The sequence below is a fragment of the Carex rostrata genome, chromosome 21 (assembly GCF_964058835.1).
Source record: "Carex rostrata chromosome 21, lpCarRost1.2, whole genome shotgun sequence".
In the NCBI taxonomy this organism is placed as follows: Eukaryota; Viridiplantae; Streptophyta; class Magnoliopsida; order Poales; family Cyperaceae; genus Carex; species Carex rostrata.
In genome coordinates this window covers 4,663,621-4,691,476 of record NC_135938.1, presented here as the reverse complement: position 1 = coordinate 4,691,476, position 27,856 = coordinate 4,663,621, and the positions used below count along the sequence as shown (strand labels likewise).

Genomic DNA, 27,856 nt, shown 5'->3' with positions numbered 1-27,856 from the left:
TGCTATGCCTGTGTCATTGGACTGACAGTCCGACTCCGAATTCCTCAGAGATGATATGTAGTCCCCAAAAACGCATTATAAGGATACCTTCTAACCCGCTTTATGGATGTATACTCGAACGAACGCCGTAGTGGATCTACCCAGTTGAAGCGCGCTCTTCTCTTCTCCGCCTATTTCTCTTCCTTTTCTTTGATTCTTGACAGTAGTCTCGCAATCGTAAAACACTCAACTCAAAGCTCCATTCGATAACTTATACAACCACCTCTCTCTCTCTCTCTCTCTCTCTCTCTCTCTCTCTCGATCTCTGGACAACTCTCCTGTTCCCCTATCGATGGCAGTAGAAAGCACACTGGTGTTAGCACAGAAATACCCCACTTTGAGTGAACTCGAGCACAGCGACTGGAGATATGAGTTCCCCCAAATGACTCGCCAGCGCATTCGCAATCATATGTAACTCATTGCTCGATCGCATTCAGTACTTCTTCATCTTGTTTTTCCTTGGTTAAACTGAATTGAATTTCTAATCTTTGTTTGTTTAACATGTTCTTCAGAGAGGATCTGTTTAGGAGATATTTCACGGGCAGTTTACTTCTAAATGCTCTTCCTGTAATCGCGAAAGAATTTGAGGCGAGGATCTTCTACTCTATGGCCAAGAGCGAGGTTAATGTCTTCCAAAAAAAAATTTCATTCTTTCTGGATTCTTGATTTTGATTCTTTATTATCTTGAATTTTCTTCTGATTTTCCAACACTGTCCTTAATTTTGATTTATCAGTCTGATTACCTTGGAAAAATCATCTTCAAGTTATTTTCTATCATTGGCTATCTAAAACCAACTTCCAAGGATGGCCAGATGGAAAGCTCTTCTTCTACTCAGAGTGCAAGTCACACAAATCCAGGTATAGAAATGGAAAAATGTTTTTTTTTTATCTTTTTACTGTCTTCTGATTCTTGGTCTTACCGTGGCTGTCACGAGTAAAAAGTTTGATCCAACTGGTTAATTGTTTGTTGCATTTATGTTACTTTATTATATATCATTTATTTATTTCTTTCATTCAAATAAGATATTGTTTTTCTAAACTACTTGTACCATTTGTGATTTGTTATTCCAAAACAGAGCTCAGAATACCTCCAACTACAGGACAAGGATCGATGCCCCAAACCTCCCACTGTAATGCTGTACCACCAGATGTCCATAGAAATCCTGCCATGTCAGCACTCCATCATGATGAAAATGGTACCTTCTGTTAAAGATTTATGATTTTTCCTTGTTCCATTTCCTGAAACCCATAACAGTATAAATTCAAGCTACAAGGATATAGATGTTAAGTACATTTAGATCGGTTTACCTTATATAGGAAATGAGCACATTAGCCAAACTTTGGCTTGACCAAAAATATTAAGACCTGGTTTTCTTGCATTATATGAAGTCGTAGTTAAAAATTTAAAGAAGTTAATGCATAATTGTAGTAACTATCTGTTCTGGATTTTACTGATACTTATCCTGATTAATTAATGGAGGAGTTTATCTATACCGAATGCCAGAGAACTCAGCAACTCGCACTGGTTCTCATATTAAGGGTCAAGATTGGCAAGAAGAGACACTAAAAAAGGTACAATTCTCTATGTATCCTCCTTTTCTCGTGAAGATTTCATAGAGAAAATTGCATTGCAATTTTTATTTAGCATTAGGCTGTCCCTTAATGTTGATTTAGTAGGTCGCACAAAGGGTATTAAACAAGAAATAAAAGGTATGTTTGCACAATAACAGAGAAAAGAGTAATGGTGTACAACAGGGATCGACCATCATCAATTTTTTTTTTCAGCTTATTCCAACAATAGAATCATTGAATGATTTCTTGCTAGTGCATTTTGTTGTTCTTTTTGTATTTTTAGTGGCCTAAATTCTGAGTAGATTCATTTCAAGTACCTGGCAGGTTAATTTTGTCCAGTTTGTTTGGGACACTGGTCGCTACTTCATATATTCTCTTGTTTAAAACATAATTGAAAGAATTGCACAAACAAAATTGAGACCTTTTGGTACCAACCAGTGCTTTATTTGTCGATCTTTGTCAATTCTTTTTTAAGAAAAATTCTTTTAATTAACTTATTTTTATCTTTTCTTTTGTTAATCCTGCACTATCAGATCAACTATTTGGTGAAAACTTATGGTAAAAGGTTCCGAGATGTCTACTTCTGGGCTAAGGATGGTCCAAAGGTTCAGCTCTCCACATTTCCACTCTGTTTTTTTTTTATAATTTTTTATAATTTTTCATTATTTTTATAATTTTTATAACTAGAAAGAGGCTGTCTAGTGCTTGTATTAAACAAGTTATGCATCCATATACATTGTATTCATCTATCTATCTTTTCATTTTCCTATATGATTACATTCATATATGCCTATTTGTCAACATGTAACCAACTCTAGCACTTTTCCTCTTTAAACTCATATTATCACACATTATTCCAACTGGTATGCATTTCTAAACTGCCTTAATATATCCATAATGGACAGCACATTTGATGTGCTGCCTTCAATTTTCCTTTGACACTCTTGTCTTACCTTGTGCTAAGGTCAATCTGAAATTGTACTGTATGCTAGTTATAGAACTCTCTTTTTCACTAACTTCTTATAGTGTTTTTTTTTTTTTCCAACTTCGTTCTTTGTAGAATAAAGGAAGAAGCATCCTAGGACCAGGTCTATTGGAGGATTTAGCCGAATTGAATTTGATTGCAAGAGTTTTTCTAATCACACAAAAAGAGTCAATTTCATTCGAGCTGAAAGAATACGTCCAATATATCGAGAAGCGGATCGTTTTTTATATAGATCTGAAAGTGGCATCTGATTCTTCAGAGGAAATCTATTCAAAGGTATTTATTTACATAGGCAAGAGCTCTGCTTATATATTTTCGAAAGATTCCAAGTTGTTATGTGAAAAACCTCATGCTGGGGTTGTTTGCTATAAAAAAGTTGGGTGTTATTTGTAAAACACTTGGAAAAGAAAGGATGCAATGTAGCACACAAGGGTACTTTACTGGTTTACTGCTAGAAATTTAGGTAATACAGGTTATTCACCACTATAATTCTGACTTTCTTTGATATTGTGCAGCTGGAGGCTTCAAGTCCAGATAAAAGTCAGAAGTCCATCCTCAACGAACTAATAAAAGCATTTCTTATGGATAAAGCGAAAAAACTTGGCGTGTATATTCACCTAGTCGATGATGAAGGCATTATATCATACACTATGCAGAGAGAGATTTATGAAATTATTAATGATTGGTGTGATAATAAAATAAGGATTCTGACTGATCAGTCATGGCCAACAATGCGAGATAAAGAAAACGAGCTCTTCATATGGCAAATGCCGGGAAGCAAACTGCAGCAGTGGTGCTTGTTGAAGCATCTACCAATGAAGGTGGGCCCTGCACGACAACGTCCTGATCCCTTGTTAGAAAAGGTTCGCTCCATATGGAAAATGATGGATAATAAACTGCAGCAGCCCAGCCCATCTCAACAGCGTTTACAGCAACAGTTGAACCCTGCACGGCAACCCTCTGTCCCGGTTCCTCAACAAGTAGGCCCCACAAAGAAATGTCCATATGCCACACTGCACAAAGGAAGGCTGATTCCGCAGTCCCGGAGAATGCGTCCTTGTTTTCCACAACTGCAGCATTACCCGGTTGGCTCACCTTTGCAATGGACAGGTGCTGTACAAAGGCAACCAGTGGTGGTCCCCATGCAACAAACAGGCACCCTGTGGGGCAGGTCCAAGAAAAGCCTGACAGCTGTTAGATAAAATATTTATTTTGGCATTTTGTTTATTTTTGTAGTCAATTTCTGCTTTTTTCCTGTTACTTATTCACTTGGTTAGCTGGGGACTAAGATGCAAGTTACAGTTAAGTTCTTTTTTTTTTTTTTTTTCACTTTTTGTAATGGGAAATGTAAATAATTATTTTTCATTATAATGTAGAGATATGTATTGGTCGCTTCCTATTAAGATTGTTTCTGTAAACAATAGTTTGATTTCTGTTTCTGTAAACAGTAGTTTGATTTCTCTTTTTCCTTGTATCATTAAACTACTATACTTTAGCTTTTTACTCATTAATTTATTGACAAGAGATATGGAAGGCATGATGATTGTAGTCAAGGGTTTGAACTAACACTAACATTGTCACCCAAATTAACGATCCAGCATACTAATTAAACTTCTCATTAAAATGTAAAAGAAATAAAAATGATGATAATGAGAAATTAAGATTACATATAATAATTAGTTATATTAGACGACTTCTGTTCAAATTAAACCGGTTTTCTAAGTTACACCCTAGAGATATCTGAGACAATTGACATGCTCTCGCCTTGGCTAGCCAACACTCCTACGGTCGCACTGGTGCTTGCACTGGAGTTGCAGAGAGCTTCTTGGCTGTTGGGTTCTCTCATCTGCTGCTCCTTCCTCCTGCTGCTGCAACAGGAACTTTTTACTGACAATATAGGATAAGAAGGAAGATCCGCTAGGATCAACATGCAGGCCAAATATATTTTTCATTTTTTTCGAAAAGGCAGGCGATACCCTACCTAAATAATTTATTAAAATCAAGAAAATTTACAAGAGAGATTACAGGGGTTACATGTTTAAATCAGTTTTAAAGTAAAATAATACAATGCATATCCTCAACACAGAAGATATCTAATTGCTAATTTCTTGTTGGAATTGGTTTTTGTCAAGAGGACTTTAGACAAACCATCTGATTTGTATTGAGATTTGTGCAAACAGACTTAGAACTTAATAAATTTAATTGTTCCATAAATCTAAACCATCCGTCCAAATTTTTGCATGGATCAAACAGTTTAGAGCCGCCTTTGAGTAAGACTTTGTCCAAAGTCCTTTGGACAAAACCTCCCACCCTTTATTGTCATAGTCTAGCTCAAAATAAATACTGTAAAGTGGAAAAGCACAAGATATCCTAATTGCTAAACAAAACAATTTTGAACAGAGCTCAAAATTTCACAAACAAAACAATTTATTTTTGGACAATTAGTTCATCTTTCGCCATATTCTGGAATTTTTTTGTTCTTATAGATTAAATCAAAAGTTCACTTCTTGCCTTTGTTTATGATTATTTTGTTTATTTTACTGTGTATTCAATTAAAACGAGAAGAACTTCATGTTTTTTGCTTAAAATATATTCCCTGATTTCTAAATTGCTGTGCCGAGCTATACAGAAAATTCAAAAGATTCAAGTATCACGGTTGGGAAATTAAGAACATAATGTAAGCAAATAAAATATCATAAAATTACCTTAATTGTTAGCCCGTCAATGGGACTGCAAACTTGATTTTCATTGAGGTTTGAGTCTTCATTTAAATCGAGTTTTGATTCATTTTTCAAATAATTCTTGAAACTGGGGGACCTCGACAACTCCCTGTCAATGAGATTGGCCATCCTAGTCGATAATGCCGATGATCTCATTGCCCGCTTTAGCACCAGAAAATGAAATATGCTTCTAATTAGTATGGATTGAAACATGTCATCATGAACAGATTTCAATAATTTAGGATTTGTATACCTATAGCATTTCTTTTTCTGTTTAGTCTTCTGTTGAAAGATAAACAACACAAACTCTTTTTTTATGATGATTAATCATCAAGGAAAGAACATGAGAAGTGTACCGATTCTAGTGAATTATCAAACTGGGATTCGTCTTTGCGTTTTCCAGTGTCAGATCCTTTGGTATTGCCCAGATGGCGGATGGCATTGTGATAGATATCGTCAAGCCGATGAATTGGGGCGGAGTGCAACCGGCGCCGCTGTTTGGCTAATGGCACCTCATCTTTTGGGACCTCTGCAATTCTCCCTTGGGCAGTTGATCTTCTGAGATATGTCCAGCCAATGAAGCACAGCTGCATTTTAACCAAGGAAGAAGGATTGATGGCGATAAGAGATAAATTGTAAGTTGCAGATCCGCAATGGAAGAATGTGAAACAAATGATGTGCCAAATAAGGAACAGTAGAGCCGGTGGTGATGAGTAGTAACTATGTATATATAGGTTCTATTAAGAAAAAGTTTAAAGTATGCAAGGGTTGATTTGGAAGAATTAATATTAGCTTTTCTAATCTTGTCACTCGTGATATTACAAATAATTAAAATCTTTTGTAGTGCTATTTAGGCGCACTATTGTTTGTTTATATAATAAAAAAAAAAGTTTCACAGTGACTGCGAAGTGATCATAAGAGGAAATTGAACTTTTCATCTTTGAATATCCAATAGGACTCTTTTTCTAGCCAGCTAAGCTACCGCCCCATCCTCGCCTGTTCATATATTTCATCCGATGAACAATCAATTGAAAGGAAGTTAGAAACCAGATGCCTAATACATATATGACGTATTTGATTGAGACTTGACTTCATTTGTTTGGTTTGAGTTTGTAGCTTAAGTTATTGTCAAATCAAATTTATTTTTTTCGCCTTTGCATGCATATTAAAATTAATTTAACATAAAAGAACCTAACTGAAAATAATATTATACAATAATAACAAATAGTGTCATCCTAATTAAAATCTAAAAAATATCAATACATAAATTATAAATAAATTTACAACTAAATTGAAAATAAAAATAACAGCACATAATTTAGAAGTATCAGAAAATGGTATAGATGTATCAAATTATAGACAACGTAATTCCACTTCCATTTTTTTATTTGAAAAAATGGTATAGATGTGTCATTCTTAGAGATCGTTAAATTAAGCCAAAAAATATTTAATTGGTGTCCTTTTATTACATTATATTGACTAGACTGAATAATGCTAAATGTATTTGTCCTACAACTTTTAATATGTGATTCGTGAAGACAAACTTAAAATTGTTGAACTGAATCGGCCTTTTTATCTAAATCTTTAAAAAAAAAATGTTATTTAAAAGGAAGAGTTTAGCTTTCAATTTCAATTTCAGCCCTTAACTTTGGATCCTAGACTATCATACCAAGATCTCTCAATTTGGAAGATCGAATGACTATTTTATACCAAGCTTTGTAAGCGACCTAAAAAAGTAACTTATTCACATATTGCAGTCCATATTCATTGCAGTTCTAAAAGTAATAATATCAAATTCTAAATCCCTCTCTGCATTCTTGTTACTATAAGAGCTATCAGGTTAACTACTGGGGTCCTCGAGATTGTCCCTCGTTGCATAGAAACCGATTGCAATGTTAGAACCACATAATTCATTCATGTCATACCATACAAAGTCTATTGTCTTACACTTGTACAGCACCGCATCTTTCTGCATAAGTTTTTATAACAAGATTCATGAGAATATGCACTTCATTGAGAAACACAATTATGAATTGAGAATTTAACTTATGTATACCTTTTTCAGCTCCTCCCAGTTAACATTCATCGGAGCGACAAGTACATGCTTGTCGAGATCTCAACCTCATCCTTTTTTATTGACCCAATGCTTATAATCATAGAAGTCAGCTTTTATGGTTTTCCAATGAACATTGTAGTTTGTCGAGGTGGCTCAGACCGTCAATTCAGAATAGGAGCCAACCTATTCCAAAAATGTCTCGTAAATGTTCTAGGATTGGCAAATTTCTAAGCCACGTGTTCTTCCCTTGCTAGATTCAACATAAGTGTGGTTTGTTCCACGCTCCAATTTTACAGCCGGTTCCTTTGTGCCAACAACAACTTCACCTTTCTTCTTTTTACCCTTACTATGTTGGCTTTCAAATAGCTCGCCGAGGGATCCATATCTAATGTCATGCACATCCAGAATAGTTACAATAAAGAGTACATCAAGCTAACCTAATTTGGTAACAAGTACAATAGATTTGCTTGACAGAGATTGGTATCTGCATTTGATGCACATGTTTACAAACACAGATATTTAACTTATGTATACCTTTTTCAGCTCCTCCCAGTTAACTTTCATCGGAGCGACAAGTACATGCTTGTTGAGATCTCAACCTCATCCTTTTTTATTGACCCAATGCTTATAATCATAGAAGTCAGCTTTTATGGTTTTCCAATGAACATTGTAGTTTGTCGAGGTGGCTCAGACCGTCAATTCAGAATAGGAGCCAACCTATTCCAAAAATGTCTCGTAAATGTTCTAGGATTGGCAAATTTCTAAGCCACGTGTTCTTCCCTTGCTAGATTCAACATAAGTGTGGTTTGTTCCACGCTCCAATTTTACAGCCGGTTCCTTTGTGCCAACAACAACTTCACCTTTCTTCTTTTTACCCTTACTATGTTGGCTTTCAAATAGCTCGCCGAGGGATCCATATCTAATGTCATGCACATCCAGAATAGTTACAATAAAGAGTACATCAAGCTAACCTAATTTGGTAACAAGTACAATAGATTTGCTTGACAGAGATTGGTATCTGCGTTTGATGCACATGTTTACAAACACAGATATTTTTCTGTGTCTGTTCTTTCTGAACTGGAAACACAACAAACTCAGTCTATTCAGTATATATCTGGTACAGTTACATCCATATATGCAATCATACCATAAATATTCAAAATGTTGCATAAATTACCCCCAATTGTGAAATACAGCCTCAAATAAGATTGAATCCAAACTTAATCTCCCATTCTTTTGCCCTTAATTGTGACACTATGCATAACATAATATGCTACCATAACTTTATCAAATGTAACATGACGATAGCCAAACTAGAAACATTATCTATTCATACTATTCAGAAGTTACCTTGCAATAAAATTGCAATTATTTAAGCTTGGCATATACCTTTCTTGCAAAAAACAATGATAATGCAAGCACCGCTTAGATCTCCTGTTTGAATAAATAATAACCAATTAGAAAAACATATGAAAATTAAATATAACAACAAAGAATGTGAACCAAGTTCAGTTCAATTCAGAACAAAATTCATTCAGTTTCCTTGTGCAAAACTGAAGGTACCTTGCAATTTAAGTTTCCTTATTTAGACATTCTTAGTAGTGTTTTGTCACTCCATGAACACTTCACTTCTAGAACAATGCTGATGTGGAATGTGTAAAGGGCATTTGGTTAAAAAGTTTCTTATAGCTAGATTTTGTGTATTATATATTACTGCTCTTGATTTGTAATGCTTACAAACTAACTAATTTGTTCGGATTTTCAATAAACAAGATTTTCATACATATCAAATTGGACCAAACAAAGCAAAAGCTGACATAAGTTTTCAGCTTGCTTCTGTACTGAGCTACTTAATTAAAACTGTTTCAATTTAGTCCTTGAATAACTGAACAAGCCACTGTTTTATGCCTAGGAAAAACAAGATGATTAATTCTTATGCAATTGTACGTGTTGTATTTGGGCATGTTTCCCTCTGTGTTGCTCACTGTTTTCATGCGTAGGAAAACTTCTACTTTTTTTAATTTTTTTTTTCCTCTTTCATTGCAATAAGTTAAAAGCAAAGATAGTATAGGGGTCCTAATGGTTAGATTTTGACTAGTATTGAATAAACAGGATTACCTACATATCAAATTGGACCAAACTAAGCAAAAACTGGGTTATTATTTAAGCCTGCTTCTGTATTGAGGTACTGAATTACTTGTTTCAATTTTGTACTTATTTCATGAACATAACCTTGGTTTTTTTTCTTTGTAAACATGTGCGTCAAACACGTATACCAATCTCTGCGAAGCAAATCTGTCTAAATCAATATTTAATTAGATTTAGTTTGATGTACTCTTTATTGTAAACAAATCTAGATGTGCATGACAATAGGCATATAGATCCATCGGCGAGTTATTCGAAAATCCAATATAGTAAGGGTAAAAAGAAAAAAGTGATCAGCACAAAGGATTTGACCTCAAAATTGGAGCGTGGAACAAGCCACCCTTATGTTAAATCCAGCAAGGGAAGAACAAGTGGCTCCGAGAGTTGCCAATCCTGGAACATTAACGAAACATCTTTGGAATAGGTTGGCACCTATTCTGAACTCACAATAAAAGCCACCACGACAAGGTAATGAATTACAATGTCGTTGGAAAACCATGAAATTTGATTTCTATCATTATAACCATTATATCAATAAATTGGGATGTAGTTGGAATCCCGACAAGCGTGTAGTTGTCACTTCCGATAAAAGTTGCTGGGAGGAGCTGAAAAAGATATAAATAAGTTAAAATCTCAATTCAAAATTTTGTTTTCCTTGATGAAGTGCAAATTCTAATGAATATTCTTATAAAATACTAAGGCAGCACCATGCGAGTGCTAGAGGAAAGCCGTCTTTGGTATGATGTAATGACTGACTAATGCAGTTCTAATATTGCACACGCTTTCAATCAATTCTCTGATAGCTCTTTCAGTTAACAATGACAACTCAACAATTCTTTTGGAAAATTGAAAAGATCATCAATCATGTTCAAATTAAGTTGTTTGAACCGAGTTGGAACCATCTATTCTACCACCAGGAGAAACTCTAATACCCTGATCTCTCTCAATTCCTTCCAAAAATCAGGAAAAAGAAAAAAAAAAATAGAGAAGCAATCTGTTGCAATGACCACAATTCAGAGGAAAACGAAAGTAAAAGGATAACAAAACTTACTGTAGAGGAAAGGAGAGACAGCAGTTAAGAGAGAATGGCAGACAGGAGCAAGATGCGACTGGTTGGAGTTCCTTGTTTAACTAAGGTGGATAAGCATGTTCAGTTGGCCTAAAAAAGCAAGAATTGGGAGGCATCGAGAGAGAAAATCGGGAGGCATTGAGAAGAGAAAGAGAGAGAAATCCTAACATAGAAGGCGGCGATGGAGAGCGAGGAGACCTAGATTAGTGAAACGCTATCCTCTGCGGAGGTTTTAGCTGCGGCGGTGATTTTGATATGGTCCGTTCGTTTCGGATCGAACGGGGCTGTATTAAGGGTTCACTCAATTTTGAGTTTTTTTAAAATTCGGGCAAGATCTGATCTAGTCCGTCCGATTCGAAACGAACGGATCAGATCAAAACCACCGCACAGCACCGCAGGTAAATCCTCTCCAGAGGATACGCTTCCGAGATTAGTAACCTAGATTAGTGGTTTGCTAACGGGTTACCCGTGACCCGTTCCGGGTAACCCGTTAGGGGTAACGGGTAGGGCGGGTAGACGGGTAGGACGGGTACGGGTACAACCCGCAACGGGTAGACGGGTAGTTTTCTCAAAACCACTACTCTACCCGTTTATTACCCGTACCCGTTGCGGGTTGACAGGTACGGGTATCCCGGGTACGGATCCGGGTATCCGGGTACGGGTCCGGTCCGCCCGATTTTTTTTTTTTTTTTCTGTTTTTTTCAAAAAAATTCAAATTTTTTTAAAGTGAAACGGGTCGGGTACGGGTAACGGGTACGGGTATGCGGGTAGATGGGTACGGGTATGCGGGTAGATGGGTACGGGTAGGCGGGTACGGGTAGACGGGTACGGGTATAACGGGTTTTTTTTCAAATTAGGTTGTCCGGTCCGTTTATTATCCGTACCCGTCTACCCGTTTGTACCCGGGCAACGGGTACGGATACCACAGGTAACGGGTAACGGGTACGGGCCGGGCAAAACGGGTTCTACCCGTTCCGGGTTTAGCAAATGCCTAACCTAGATCAAACGGAGAGATTTTACTAGTAATATGGGTTTTGATCGAGCTAAACTTTTAAGTTTTAACACTAAGTATGAAATGACAAATTTATCCGACACAACTGTACAAGTGTGCCTGTACTGTAGCTGTAGGCGTCTAATTGGGCCGAAAGCCCATAAGGTACTTCAACCTGTTAAGGAGAAAAAATAAACTTAACTAGAGGCCCAAATATTGTAGTGATCAGTACGTTTAAACAATGTCATACCTAGAGCTGGAAAAATGGCACGACGGAGCCGGTTCTGTCATGGAATGATACGGTAATGGTATGAAATAATACGGAACGGTACGATACGAGAGTCGATTACGTGCCGTGACTCGCGTGTTCCGTACCGTGACTAGTTACGTGTAGTAACCATCTTTAGAAAATTTGACACGGCACATCACGCGAAAGATCTAGTCACAGCACGGCACGTAGTCACGCAAGTCACGTGTAATTAAGACCATTTAATCTTTACTAAATGGTGAATCTTAAATAAACTAACCTAAATTATAATTAAATGGTTACGTAAGTCACGCGAGTCACGTTTAGGCATGGCGTGACTCCCGTGACGTGACCATTTGTGTTCCGTGACCATCACTTAATATTTTGATCATGACATAACACGGCACGTAAAAAATTAACTTGATCACGGCATAGTACAAAACTAAATTCACAGCGTATTAATCAAGGTACGGCACGTTTTCCACTCTAGTCATACCATGCTACCATACGAAAACAGACCTTACCTGAACGACACACTAGTGGAAAAACTGAAATCAGGATCGGCTATAAGAAACAACAGATACTAATACCTATCTGGATCATTTTTATTAATAAAACCGATCCTAAAAACTAATAAGATCGGATTTTTTGGTCAACCGATCCTAATTTATGAACTTTTAGTATCGGTTCTTATTAAAAATCGATCCTGATAGTATCAGGATTGATTCTAACAAACAACCGATCCTAATTAGCATATATTAGAATCGGTTGTTTATAAAAAACCGATCCTTATACTATTAGGATCGGTTATTTGAAACAACCGATCCTAATACTTTTTTTTTTTCAAAGTTGGTTCTGCAAAGCAAAAAAAAAGAAAAAAATAGTATTAGGATCGGTTGTTTATAAACAACCGATCCTAATAGTATCAGGATCGGTTTTTTATAAACAACCGAACCTAATAACAACCGATCCTAATATTTTTTTTTTCAAAGTTGGTTCTGCAAAGCAAAAAAAAAAATAGTATTAGGATCGGTTGTTTATAAACAACCGATCCTCATAGTATCAGGATCGGTTTTTTATAAACAACCGAACCTAATACTTTTTTTTTCAAAGTTGGTTCTGCAAAAAAAAAAAAAATTATATCAGGATCGGTCTTGATACTAATTTTTTTTTTTTTTTTTTTTTGCAGAACCAACTTTGAAAAAAAAAATAGTACTAGAATCAGTTGTTTCAAATAACCAATCCTAATACTATTTTTTTTTTTTTGCAGAACCAACTTTGTGTGGTGTGCTGTATGTAGTCTATATTCTTTTTTTTTTGCAGAACCAATCAGTTGTTACATTAATTTTTTTTGATGAAAATTAATGTAATTTATATTATTAAAATTTATGTGATAATATAATTAATTATTTGACATTGATATTTCATTTTGAAGTCATTTTGACTATTGAATTTTTTTATACAATCATGCATGATGCATCAATGACTTGTGCCATATAATAATATACATAAGACTTGAACCCTTGTTGTGTGGGGTTGTGAATGAACAAATACGAACATCAGCATTTGGTCGATCGGAACCGTTAAAATGAAATAATGTCATATTAATTTCACCATTATAAACTTTGATACAATTCGGGATTCGTTTACTAGTTCATCAAAGCAAAACAATATAGCAACATCGCACGGCCGTAAATAGTTTACGTTGGATCAAGACTTACAGTTGTCGGGCCTTTGGCACTTTTACGTTATTAATGTTCCATGTTATATCTTGATCATTTTAAAAATTATTACATGTCATTTAATTACAGACCCACCGTTGGATGATCATGCAGAAATGAACGGTCTGCATTCCATTTAACAATTTGATGCCATTAATAATAATAAAATTGTACAAAATTGATCATAGTAGAGTTGATTTGGCCATACAAACACAAATAAATAATTTTTATATTTTTCATATTTTTCTTAATATTTATCCGTGTACATGCATTACCAAACAGAAAAGAAAATAAATGGTAGCCGTTTGATGGTGGATAGACCATCAATATGAGTGGGGTTTACCTCAGTGATTTTTCTTATATATAGTATCAGGATCGGTTTTTTATAAAAAAACCGATCCTGATACTAATTTTTTTTTTTGGCAGAACTAACTTTGAAAAAAAAAATAGTATCAAGATCGGTTTTTTATAAACAACCGATCCTAATGATAACTCCCTATATAACCTGCTTAGGGTTCTTCTTATTTTCATTTCGTGCCTCTCATTTTCAACTTAGCGTCTCTCTCTCTGTGTCTCCGTATCTCCCTCTCAAATCCTCAGTACTCTTTGTCTCTCTCTCTGTCTCCGTCTCTCCCTCTCCTCCATGTCTCTCTCTCTCTTTCTCTCCGTCTCTTCCTCTCAAAGCCGAGCCTCTCGCACCTCCGGCTCAATTGTGTCAGTTTTTAATTTTTTTTATTGTTTCAAAAATTAATTAATGGTGTTAGTATATTGTTTTACAGTCTTGAGGACATCTCGCTCAAGTTACTTAATCATCCGGCCGATCAACTATCATGGTATTAGCTTTATCTAATTTTCTCATTATTATACTTTTAAAACACATTTTTTTGTATTTTTTATTGGAAAATGTTTTTCGATCTAATTGTTACCTTTGTTTTTATTTTTAGGGTCTTTTTTAATCTCAAGTGATGTGATTGCAAAAGAGGTAATTATTGATTTTTTTATTGTTGTGCTTTACATTAATTGCATAAATGTGTGTTAATTGAAGAAATAGCCCAATTAGTCACTTGTATGTTTGTTAATTAATTTATTTTTGGATTTAAATTTCTTGTTATAATATGTAATGCTTCACAAAATGTTGGTTCTTGAAAAAAAAAAAAAGGAATTAGGATCGGTTGTTTCAAAGAACCGATCCTAATAGTACTATTAGGATCGGTTTTTTGAAACAACCGATCCTAATACTTTTTTTTTTCAAAGATGGTTCTGCAAAAAAAAAAAAAAGTATCAGGATCGGTTGTTTATAAAAAACCGATCCTGATACTTTTTTTTTTTGCAGAACCATCTTTGAAAAAAAAAGTATTAGGATCGGTTGTTTCAAACAACCGATCCTGATAGTTTTTATTTGGATCGGTTATTTAACCGATCCAGATTATTGTAGTATCAGTATCGCCTTCATCAGGATCGGTTGTATTCCGATACTAATATGCGTATATAACCGATCCTGATTCCATATTTTCCACTAGTGACAATATTTTCCGTTATGACTAAATTAACCTCATTCCTCTTTTATTGCTAACAATTTTCATTATTTAATTAGTCTAACATTGTTTATAGTTTATACTCCCAGTATGCAATATTTTTAGCAACTATTGTGTGAGGCAGGGCGTAACTCCTATTTTTCCTCAAACAAAACTATTGTGTGAGGCAGAATTTGAATGCGAGAAAAATTATGATTAGACAACTCACATATTAAGCATGAATAATGCCAAGGATGATATGAAATTTGAAAAATGATGATGTTGTCTATCGTAACTTTTGCAGTATAAAAGCTAATTACACAAAAACTCTTGTATATATCTTCTTCTTTTTTTAAATAGGCATAAATGCCCTTCCATTATATTTGTATATATTCATATACTTTGAATAAGCTTAGCTTACAGTTAAATTGATATATTAAAGGGTAATTTCATGTAGCCAAGATATTAGAGGAAACTAACTAAAGACAAATATAAATAATTTCTAAATGTGAGTAATTTAAAATACTTGTTAACCTTTTTCCTTCTGTTTATTACTTTTAACTTGTTTAATTGATAATATCAACATGGAAGGTTATTTTATCACAGGGCTCATTTTAATTGCAGTATTAATTTAAACGAGAGTTTAATATATCATTTTAAATAATTGGGATGTTTCAATCTGACATATGTCTAAGTGACGATTGTTTGCTATGAACTGTCAATTTAAAGAGTTTACAAATTATTAGTATTTGCCTACAATTTTTATGTGGTAGTATAAAAGTTATTGATTTTTTTTTTCTCTCAAAAAAAAGTCATTGATTTTTTTTTTCTTTTCTGGAAGGCGAGTTGCAACAGAATATTTCAGGAAAAAGAATGCGATCTAAGAGAAACAATAAAGGCGACCAAAAATCAGGAACAGCTGCAACAGCTAGGTGCCCGCCTACACTCGGGTAAACAAACACAAAGTACACCACCTCAACGCACTCCTAATCATGAAGATGGAGGGAGAGGGTACACGGCATGGATCGATGGATCTTATGATCACTTTGACAGAGGTGGGGTGGCCTTTATCATGAGCAAAGATGGTAAACTAATCAAGTATGAGATCAAAGGATTCCACAATGGCATATCACCTTTCTAGCTATATGGACACATGCGTACTCCTTCTAGCTATCAAGACAGCGGAAGATCTAAGACTTGAGAACTGCACCTTTTACACAGATTGCAAGCTCCTGGCAGATAGTGAACCAGGAAGGAAGTCTCAACCTTTGCTTACGGCGGACTGGCGTTCTTTTAACCAGCTGCTAATGATTGAACACATCATGAGTCATGACAGCAAAAGAAAATTACAGGTGCATTTTCATTCCCAGAGAAGAAAACATGAAGGCCCACAAACTGACAAATAGGACGCAAACACAACAGTTCGCCTTCTCCGGATCCACCTATCCACTATTCCCAATCGCAGCACATTAGGAAATTGGGTCATGCCTAGGATGTCTAGTTTACAATTTATTCCAAGAATCTACCATGTAAATTAGACGAATAGGAACCAATGTAATTGCTCTCATGAAATAATATCGCCTACGGGCTTTGAATAAATTAAAAAAAAAACAAAAAAAAAACAACAACAACAACATTTGCATGTTGTGCATTTCTACTGCCAGTGGGTTGTGAGAGACTTGCTCACGGATAGATTGAAAATGATAAATGACACCATGTCACATTGGGAAATTTTATAAATTACCCTAATATCTAAAACTCACAAACAAAATACCCCTCCTTCAAACTTTTTGACAAAATGCCCTTGCGGACCCCATATTTTCACTTCCTTCTAATTTTCTCCCTCCCTCCCATTTACTCCCACTAAAATAGAATTAATAATTGCATTTAATATAAGAGGTGGGCTACGGTGAGTTGCGAAGTAAAACGCGTTTCTACTTCACGCTGTATTTTTATTTTGAAAGTCCAAACGACCGATCCAAACCGTTAGATGTTTAATCCATATTGAAATGTGCTTGGAGACCAAATTTTATATTTTTTGGAATTTTTTTACTATTTATTAAGCATTTTTGAAAATTGCTGTTTTGCTGTGAACAGTAAAAACAGTAAAATTTTCTAGACCATCAGATTAGCGACTTTCAAAATTGCTTAATAAATAGTAAAAAAATTTCAAAAAATGTAAAATTTGGTCTCCAAGCACATTTCAATATGGAGAACAAGATGAACGGTTCGGATTGACATTTTGAACTTTAAAATTGCAAAATATGAGCGTGAAGTAAAATAGTCGCTTTACTTCGCAACTCACCGTAGCCCATCTCTCTATATATATATATATATATATATATATATATATTATGGGGTTTAGCTCCGCTTCCATTAATTTTCTAGTTCTATTAAAATTATTGATTGATTGTTTGTGTATTAAAGAGATTTGAAAAAGAAGAAGAAGACAAATCCACAAGGGGATTTAAAAAGATGACAGATTTTGGTTTATATTAAAGAGATGGGCTACGGTGAGTTGCGAAGTAAAACGCGTTTCTACTTCACGCCGTATTTTTATTTTGAAAGTCCAAACGACCGATCCGAACCGTTAGATGTTTAATCCATATTTAAATGTGCTTGGAGACCAAATTTTACATTTTTAAAAAAAAATTTACTATTTATTAAGCATTTTTGAAAATTGCTGTTTTGCTGTGAACAGTAAAAAACAGTGAAATTTTCTGGACCATCAGATCAGCAACTTTCAAAATTGCTTAATAAATAGTAAAAAAATTCCAAAAAATGTAAAATTTGGTCTCCGAGCACATTTCAATATGGAGAACAAGATGAACGGTTCGGATCGACGTTTTGACGGATCGACGTTTTGAACTTTAAAATCGCAAAATATGAGCGTGAAGTAAAATAGTCGTTTTACTTCGCAACTCACCGTAGCTCATCTCTCTCTCTCTATATATATATATATATATAGAGAGAGAGAGAGAGATGGGCTATGGTGCATTGCAATGCATAGGCCATGGTGTGCATTGGACCATAAATCACCGATTCAAAGTCCAAATGACCGATCCAAACCGTTCATCTTGTTCTCCATATTAATATGTGCTTGGAGACCAAATTTTATATTTTTTGGAATTTGTTTACTATTTATTAAGCCACTTTGAAAATCGCTGATCCAACGGTGGCTTCTGATTTTACTGTTCCAAACAGTCACCGTTGGATCAGCGATTTTCAAAGTGGCTTAATAAATAGTAAAAAAATTCCAAAAAATGTAAAATTTGGTCTCCAAGCACATATTAAAATGGAGAATAATATGAACGGTTTGGATCGGTCATTTGGACTTTGAATCGGTGATTTATGGTCCAATGCACACCATGGCCTATGCATTGCAATGCACCATAGCCCATCTCTCTCTCTATATATATATATATATTGAGATAAATTATCCGTAGCCCTCTGATTAAATTTGTAAAGTGTTACATAGAAAAACAGGATCAAGTCAAGGCCAGAGTCCAATATACAAGCCATGCACAAAGCTAACAAACAACAGTCATAAGACATACACATATACAACTAAAAGTCAAGCATAGTGCCTGCAAACTCAAAGACTTAGGAAAAGTATATATACCGAACTAACAAAGTTGAATCTGTGATCTCCCCATAATATTATATATAGCAATTGCCAATAATACGAACATTATGAAAGTACTATTTGTGACATTACTAATTTGATATATAAAATTTCACATGACAAAAAATAAATCATTAGTTTTTTTAATATTACCATCAAAATTATAAATTTTAAAATTCTATAAAAACACATTAAAGTGTCGACTGAATTTGGTTCTATTTCTCTGTATGTTGATTTTTCATCTCTTAAAATCAAACGGACTACAAATTTTATAATGTCAATAAACAAATATTTCTCATGACATAAAACAAAATCAACTATTCTAATTTATTTTCTAGAGAAAGATGAACAACAGTGTCGCATATGTCTATGCACAGAGCAAAATGTAAGGAAAATAATTTAGTTGGTATTTCTTAATTAATAAGGTGAAATCAGTGTTGTTTTCCTACACACAGCATTGTTCTACGAATACGCAAATGACCTGTAAATAACTATATATGTCTAAACTAGCATCATGTTTTATATATTTTAATACGAATAATGGACAAAAAATTTACTTCAATTGAAAAAAATATCTTCAAGGTATTGAAAAGATCTCTAGGTCCTTTGAAGTAGTGCTAATTTTAAGCATGGAAAACAATGGCTATAACGGAATTTGGAAGAGAAAGAAAATGAAACATTAATAAGAGAATTTTTTTTTGAAAGAGAAACATGAGGATCTAGCCCTCAAATTCCATATATGATCATACCAGTGGTATGATGAAAAAGTTATTTACAAGATAGCACATCAGCTTGGCACGAATCTCAAAGCCCAATAATACTACCTCTGCGCTAGCCCGAATTCCAAACTGACTAAGATTTAATCTCAAACCGTAAAGTGAGGGTAATCTACAATACCTGAGAATATACATTTGCTAATACCCGTTCGGGTACTACCCGTTTTACCCGGCCCGTACCCGTTACCCGAGGTACCCGTGCCCGGGTATAGGCGGGTACACGGGTACGGGTTTGAGACGGGTAGGGTACCAATATTTGAGAAAAAAAACCCGCCCAACCCGTACCCGCCTTATCCGTACCCGAAACCCGCCTACCCGAACCCCTTGTACCCGTACCCGCACCCATTTACCCAAACCTGAACCCGCATACTTTACCCGTTCTACCCGCACCCTTTACCCGTTTAACCCATACCCATTAACCTGTTTAATTTTAAAATTCAAATTTAAAAAAAAAATTCCCGCTGGTTTATAAAAAAAAACAGAAAAAATAAAAACAGAAAAAAAAAACAGTAAAAAAAACACACACAAAACACACACAAAAAACACACAAAAACACAAAAAAAACACAAAAAACAGTAAAAAAAAAAACAGAAAAAAACCAGAAAAAAAAAAAAAAAACCCGTACCCTACCCGAGGTACCCGTTACCCGACACGGGCACGGGTTTGAAACGGGTAGGGTACACTTTTTTAAAAACTTACCCGACCTACCCGTACCCGTTCTACCCGACTACCCATCCTACCCGTACCCGCCCTACCCGACTACTCGTCCCGGGTATACCCGAGGTACCCGTACCCTACCCGAGAGCAAATGTCTACCTAAGAGGATACGAATTCATTAAAGCTTTACTGTTCCATTCCCAATTTTTATGTAATAAGTAAATAATTTAATTATCCCGGACTGTCAGGAATCTCGACAGTCCACCTTTCTTTCTAGACTATCAAGTCCTGGCGATTTTGAAAAAAAAATAAACAAACGAGAATATTGACAGTTTGGACATTTAAAGAAAAACAAAAACAAAAACATGATTTTTTGTGTAATTTTTTATTTAATGTTGGATATTAATAAAAAAATCACTCCATTAACTCATACAAATCATTCAGCCAATAAATAATACCCCACAAGGATAATAGTTTCTCGTCCTGCAAAGAGAACCTGAACTGTGTTGTATAAATATTTTTGTGTAATTTAATGCGAAAAATAATCTACGTTGTATTAAATTTGTTTTGTGAAATTTCACCTTCTAGAAAGGAAGTTCCATTCCGAACTCATTCCGTTTAGAAATGACAGGATATTGAGTCCGTTTAGAAATTTTTCCAATAGCATGTTCGGCTGTATTTTTTAGGAGATGAGATTGGCTATGAATTTCCGTTTTCATTTCCATTTCTTTGTTATTTTGTGAGAAAAAAAATATTTGATCAGACTCAATTTATTTTTTCCCATATTCCCATAGTATAACCGAATACATATTTTAGCACATTTCTATAACTTTTTCCGTGCATATCCATGAGATAACAGAAAAGGGCCTCCAAGAGCTGGAAGCAAATCTGCTGCGATCCTACAGGATCGCAGGGTCCTGCGATTCCAATTTCAACCCTTCATTTGTTATAGTGTATGAATCTTAAAAATAAAAAGTTTTTGTGCACGGATCTCAAAATATATAAACGGTTGAGATTAGAATCGCAGGGACATCCTGTAGGATTGCAGGAGATTTATTTCCTCCAAGAGCTAGGGCTCATCCCGACCTCACTTTTTTTTTGTCAGAAAAAATAGGTAGAGTCGTAGGGATGGGTTTGGCAAATTTATCATTTCCCATTTCTCGAAAAAAAATTTACAATTTTTTAAATTTATTTTGAATATAATTTTGTAATTGGATTTACTGTCAAAGAAAAAATTTGGGTACTTTTTATCTCAAATCACCAATGCAAAATGTTGTGTTCGATGGATGTAATACGTTGTTTTAGTTTATTGAGAATTTTTTGGTGTCCCTGTTTTTCTTGTAATTGTCAGCTCTTGGAGTCAAGGTGGAATTCGCATTATGAGATATCTCAAACTTTATGAGTTAATTAATATGTAGAAAATTCGGACTGTTCAAATCCTTTATGCACGGATCTCGAAGTACAATAATACGGATCTCAAATTTTTATTTTTGACATTCTACTGGGTGAAGGCCATTCCTGCATTCCATCAACTCATGGGGACTAGGGGGGCCATTCCTGCATTCCATCAACTCAAAGTCTCCAACTCTCCATCCATTTTATAAGATAAAAATAAAAACAAGTGCTCCATTTTAGAAGATAAAACAAAATTTTCATTCTTTTATAAAGTAATGATAATGATAAATTAAAGATAAAAACAAGTGCTCCATTTTAGAAGATGGTTCTTTTCAATGAAGAAATAATATATTTTGATATTCAGATGGAAACTAAAAATTTGAAAGTTTTGATGAATATGCCAGCAAATACCTCAATATTTTCTTTTATAAATTTTACTTTTTACAAAAGATCATGTATGCTTGAAACTATTATTATGCAAAACCCCACAAAACATATTCAATATCACATGCATCCATCATGAAATAATTAAAATGTATTATTCTCAGGGTTGAACGCCTGAAAACTTCAACAGTGTTTAGAGGAGCAGTTTGCTCAATTATCTAGTTCTAGGTTGGATCCGGTAAATGACCCTTGTTTATACACAAATTGATAAATGCAATGGGATCCTCCTGGTTCAGCATAACATTTAGACAGGAAAGGGGGACCACTGTAAACATCTTAAATTTGAAAACTTAAATAGTTGTTCTATAAAGATAACGCTCGGATCAAGCCGGTCATCTCAATTTTTGTAACAAAAGCCATGGATCCGTGGATGAATCAATTCACCTGATACAATCAACAAGCGTGATCATCCTTGCAATTTAGAACACTAAATAACAATACACTAAAACAAATCTCTTCCATACAATTCTTGGTACCACTAACAAAAAACTTAATTTAACTGTTAACAAATTCAATTCATACATCCAATAACCTAATTACAAGCAAAGTAATAAACTAAACTGGTTTCAACATCACAGATATGGACAACTATAGGATCACCCTATAAAGAATATTATACCACAATGTATACAAAAATAAAAAAGCGTGGCTCCTGAAGAGTTAAAAGATAACTAGAAGAGAGAAGAGCAAGTAAACAAGCCAACACGCATACCCAACAAGACCACTATGTTCATCCCCACATGAAGCCAGCTGAACCAAGAGACTGGTACAGACCCGAGTTGACCACAAGACGAAAACCATTCCGATTGCAAAAATTAACGTACCTCCACGTGGTAAGAACAAGGATATGGCCGAAAATATTACCAGTGGCAGCATGCAGTAGCCAATAAGACTGAAGCAACGGTAGAGGTCAAGGCAACCATTTCGGCCCGCAATCATGTTGAAAGTTGAGTAAAGGAAGAGCGATGCTATTATGACCCAACCTAGCAATTATTCAAATAGAAAAAAATATTAATACAGGGTTCTATCGTGGTAATGTTCTCATGCAGAGAGGTCTATAAGATACACAGTCATCAGGCACCGGTAGAGCAATATTAATTCAGACTAGATACTTTCTATTCTCATATAGTACTTGAGTACTTCTCATCCAAGGTATCATAAATTGGCTCGGTGTTCAGAAGTTCCCAATATTAAACCGTAACATCTATTTCTATTTTGTACCAATATCTCCAATCCTTCATTTCCTGCTTTACTAGCCGAAGTCAGGCACTTTCTTACTGGAGCATACATAAGGGACAAGGACTGATAAGATTTTTCTTAGCCTGTTACTGCTTAGAAAATTTCTAATGAATAAAGAGTAAAACTAGGGTGTTCTTAAGCCCACCAAGTTCTTTGTGAGCTTTATTTCAAAGCCTATCAGATTGACTTCAAACGACGAATCCAAACTGTTGAAACCAATCTACTTCATGAGTGATGCGTTTACATGTCAAATTTATATATTAAAATGTAAACGCATCACTCGTGAAGTAGCTTGGTTTCAACGGTTTGAATTCGTCGTTTGAAATCACCAGAGGGCTTGATGAGCTTTAGAGCACCCTAGTTTTACTCATGAATAAAATCTCATAAATTGAATCTTGTTGAAGTTGAGTAAGATAAAGTTATGACATTGTTGATGCAATATTCATGCATGAATGTCAGGATGGAATGTAACACTGTCCCAAATTGATACTAAAAAACAATGTTTATAACCCAAATACTAACTTCTAGACTTCAGGGGCAAAAATATGCAACCATTGATACCCTACGGATCACTTGGATAACTTAAAATCCTTCTGTTTCTTTTGGTTATGTATGTGTGCAGAGCTAAGATTAAGGCTCGGATATTAAGTTTTAGAAATAAAGATCCAAAAAAGTGATTGTATCAAATCAATACTAATCCAGTAATGTACCAAACCACGATTCTGGTACTGGAACATAAGAGGCACTGGTCAGCAAAACTAAGACACGATCTTGATGTCTACCTTCAGAAAACTGATTTTACCAGATGGAAAATAAATAATATTACATAATAAATTCAATTCATTGGAAAAAAAACATACACTTCTTTATGTTTCATTCCAGAGATTACAATGTCGCATAGATAGCACATTAGCACAGATAACAATCCCAGCCTTATTCCTTAATCAACTCCATTTTCACTTGAATTACGTCACTCAACCACACAACGGATTTTACCATAAGACGCACATCGGACAAAACAATTGAATTTAAATCATGTAACAAAATATTTTTACCTAGTACAATACCAAAGTAGAACTTCCCGGCTAGTAGCTGAAAGAGACCGAACGAGAGAAGAAACATAAATGGGCCCGATAGATCCCCATCCTCATGCAAATTCGGATCCGATCGAATCGGATTGAGGATTGAGACCGTTTTGCGCCAGATATGTCGCGTGTTGATCCCGAGCTCCTCTAGCAAGGGCGGCTCGTCTTCAAAGTAGCCAGAGGAGGAAGAGGTCATGGTGCCTCCGGAGTAGAGAAGCGGAGGGGCGGAAGAGGTGGAGGGGATGTCGAAGGGAACGAACATGAGAGGGTTGGAGGAGCGCGGGGCTTGTTGGAATGGAGGCGGTGGGGAGGAGGATCCGGGACGGCGGTAGTAAGGCGTCGATGGGGTGGAAGAGGGGAAGATCACTGGCCGCACGGTGAACTCTTTCGCCATGGCTGGAGCCTGAAGGGAACCGATGTCACTTCGCTTTTCGATTTTTTCTTTGCTTTTCTGTTCTCATTACCCTGTTTGCTGTTTTAAACGAAGACAGAGATGAGAGAGTTTGTGAGGTAAGGAATCTGGAAGTGACCGCCTAGAATTCCAGTGGCCTAAATAAGTAGTTTTAAATGTGGCGGGTGCACTATGGACCTCACTACTCACTATTAGTGGTTTGCAACTCGGGCGGGTACGGGTACCCCGGGTATACCCGTCTCGGGTACGGGTACGTCTCGGGTACGGGTATACTCGGGTACAAGGGTATTCGGGTACGGGTATGGCGGGTATAATTTTCAAAACCCATACCCTACCCGTCCTATACCCTTACCCGTGTACTCTTGACGGGTAAGGCGGGTACGGGTAGGGCGGGTACGGGTATTTTTTTTTTTTTTTTTTTTTTTTGCTTTTTTTTTTCTGGTTTTTTCTGGTTTTTTCTGGTTTTTTCTGATTTTTTCTGGTTTTTTGGTTTTTCCTGATTTTTTCTGGTTTTTTTCTGATTTTTTTGGAGGGAAAAATCAAATTTTTTGAATTTTGAACTGTGATGAACAGTACTCGGGTATACGGGTATGGGTACTCGGGTAGTCGGGTACGGGTTTAGTCGGGTACGGGTTAACTCGGGTAGGGTAAACTCGGGTATTGGTCTAAAATAACGGGTCCGGTCCGGTTTTTGCCCGTACCCGCGTACCCGAGTACCCGATCCATACCCGGGCTCGGGCACGGGTACCCTAGCTGGCGGGTACGGGCGGGTACGGGCGGGTATACCCGTTAAGGGTATTATTCAACCTCTACTCACTATTCAGTACTCACCAGAGAATAGAGAGAGAAAATTAATAAATGCTAAGCAAGATATGCATGTTGCTGTATTTTTTTTTTCTTTAATACAAGCCCGTAGGTAATTTTAAAACCCTTGAAAATTGTGAAAACTTGTCAATATATAGTTCTCGCATCATCCAAAAGAATCTACAAGACTACAAGTTGGTTCAGCATACACATTGTTGCTGTATTGTTGCATAAAGGATCTGGTGCTGATGTGAGAAGCTGGAGTGCGTATCCTCTGAGATATCTCAACTTTTGCGTGACCAACGTGTCCATTGTCTATTCAGGGGGTGATGTAGGCGTCCGTATTATGTGTGCTTTGAGATTCGTGCAGAACGTATTTAAATGTTTGGGATTTTCCATAAAATCACGCAAAGTTTGAGATATCTCAGAGATACGAATTCGAGAAGCTGGCGGTCGGGACTCGGCAGTCGGCACAGAAGATTCCTGGATGTCGCTTGATACATTACTTCTTTGCTATTTTGATTCGATATTCCTGACTTTTTCAACAGGTGGGAATATTGTGTGCTTACGTGGCGCTCAATTAGCTGTACATAATATTTCCCTGGTACACCATTGTTGGGTTGACATTTAATTTCACAGTGATGTTTGGCATTCAAATTTTCTCAATTTCTAAAGGAGTAACTAAAAAAACACAACAACACAGTTTATCCGTCCGATATTCCGATCCCTCTTACTGGTAACCGGTTACCAGTACGAGTGCGTATCCTCTGAGATATCTCAACTTTTGCGTGACCGACGTGTCTGGTGCCTATTCGGGGTGATGTAGGGTGTCAGTATTATATGTGCTTTGAGATTCGTGCAGAACGTATTCAAACGGTTGGGATTTTCAATAATGTCACGCAAAGTTTGAGATATCTCAGAGGATACTAATTCTTACCAGTACAGCGTTGCAGCCACATATTTGCATGCTGCGAAGCCCTAAGCACATACCCTTGGTACTTTATATTCGATGGTCATTTTTTTTATCCGCTGATATTTTCGTTTGAAAGTAAGATCTTACGTTTGGATCCCACCAAGCGATCTAAAATTGCCCAGATCCGATCGACCCGTTAACATTACTAGAAGGATGGGAGGGAGGAAAAGTTTTTTTTTTTAAAATATGAGTTGGATTCAAGTCATCCAACGCATATCAAATTTCTATGTATTAATATAATAGATTTCAAATTCATAACTTTTCACATAAGAGACATATATCTTTGTCACTAGATCAAGAAAAAGATTTATTGTTGATCCAATTCGTCAATTTTAAATTGGACGGTCTTGATATGAAAATAAATAAATAAGCTATCACATTTGCAATTAAGATTAATTAATAAAGATACGCGGGAGACCCATCCAAAATAAAAATATTTGGACTTTCCTTATATGTAAACAACTAGGTAGATCTTGTAAATATTATATTAGCAGAATAAAAGTAACTTTAGGACCTTGTATATAAAAATTTTTTCTTTATCAATACATTTGTTGACATATTTTATGCCAACCATAAAAAAAAAACAACTAGGTAGATTTTGAGTTAATTAACACCAATAATATTATTTATTGTAATAGAACTCTTGATTTATATGAAAAGTTATAGGGTTAAAATTTGAATAAAAATAATATGTTATTATAATAACAGAGATTAAAAAAAAAATTTGATAGTTTGACTTTCAACCTTCTCATAAGAAAAAATATAAAAACATTCGATGAGGTTTGGGATGCTGATATGCACGATGGACAAGGAATGTTCTAAAAAGGGAAATAAATCTGCTGTTATTCTTAAGGAATAATAGGAACCTGATATTCCAATCCCATCCATTGATATTGATTAAGATTCGCGCATGAAAAAGCTTTTTAATTGAGATTCGCACTTAAAAAGATGTGAACGGATGGAATTGGAATTGCAGGTTCCTGTTAAGAATAACAGCAGATTTATTTCCTCTAAAAAGAACCCAAATAGAAGCCCACATGTCCTTGATTTTAAAAAATAAAATAATATCTGAATATTCCTAATCAAGAGTAGTATAAAACTATGTCTACAAATTCTGTATCTTGTGCACCACCATGGGACCGGTACTGTCACGTCTATGTATACAATGAAAATCAGAGGCACAGTATTTATACTTCTTTATTTTATTTTCAACAATTCCTTGCGTGTTTTTTGTGAAGAAAATCAATTCAAATGACCTCATATTTAATGCATCATATATAATTCTATACATGACCAACATGCCACATCAGATAAAATATAAAAAAAGAAGCCCAACAATTACCTTTATAAAAAGCAGGTGTGTGCCTCTGCTCTCTACTGTGATCTG

The 27,856-nt window shown here is 35.5% G+C and overlaps 2 protein-coding genes and 1 long non-coding RNA gene across 3 annotated transcripts; 1 reads left to right on the top strand and 2 right to left on the bottom strand.

Annotated features, from left to right (window-relative positions):
• Nucleotides 1-192: 192 nt before the first annotated feature.
• Nucleotides 193-4,159, top strand: LOC144573458 (uncharacterized). The gene is made up of 8 exons (XM_078323240.1): nucleotides 193-450; nucleotides 552-660; nucleotides 774-897; nucleotides 1,116-1,235; nucleotides 1,520-1,611; nucleotides 2,145-2,216; nucleotides 2,672-2,872; nucleotides 3,112-4,159. The coding sequence occupies exons 1-8, from the start codon at nucleotides 332-334 to the stop codon at nucleotides 3,796-3,798; spliced, it is 1,524 nt and encodes a 507-aa protein (XP_078179366.1). The 5' UTR covers nucleotides 193-331; the 3' UTR covers nucleotides 3,799-4,159.
• Nucleotides 4,160-6,952: 2,793 nt separating this feature from the next.
• LOC144573543 (uncharacterized) lies at nucleotides 6,953-10,774 on the bottom strand. The gene is made up of 6 exons (XR_013518021.1): nucleotides 10,560-10,774; nucleotides 8,936-10,122; nucleotides 8,762-8,806; nucleotides 7,907-8,291; nucleotides 7,373-7,757; nucleotides 6,953-7,285 (listed from the first exon to the last, which is right to left on the bottom strand). It is a non-coding gene; the product is annotated as an uncharacterized LOC144573543 (long non-coding RNA).
• Nucleotides 10,775-22,425: 11,651 nt separating this feature from the next.
• On the bottom strand, nucleotides 22,426-24,741 carry LOC144573481 (uncharacterized). The gene is made up of 2 exons (XM_078323262.1): nucleotides 24,251-24,741; nucleotides 22,426-22,939 (listed from the first exon to the last, which is right to left on the bottom strand). The coding sequence occupies exons 1-2, from the start codon at nucleotides 24,672-24,674 to the stop codon at nucleotides 22,617-22,619; spliced, it is 747 nt and encodes a 248-aa protein (XP_078179388.1). The 5' UTR covers nucleotides 24,675-24,741; the 3' UTR covers nucleotides 22,426-22,616.
• Nucleotides 24,742-27,856: the final 3,115 nt, after the last annotated feature.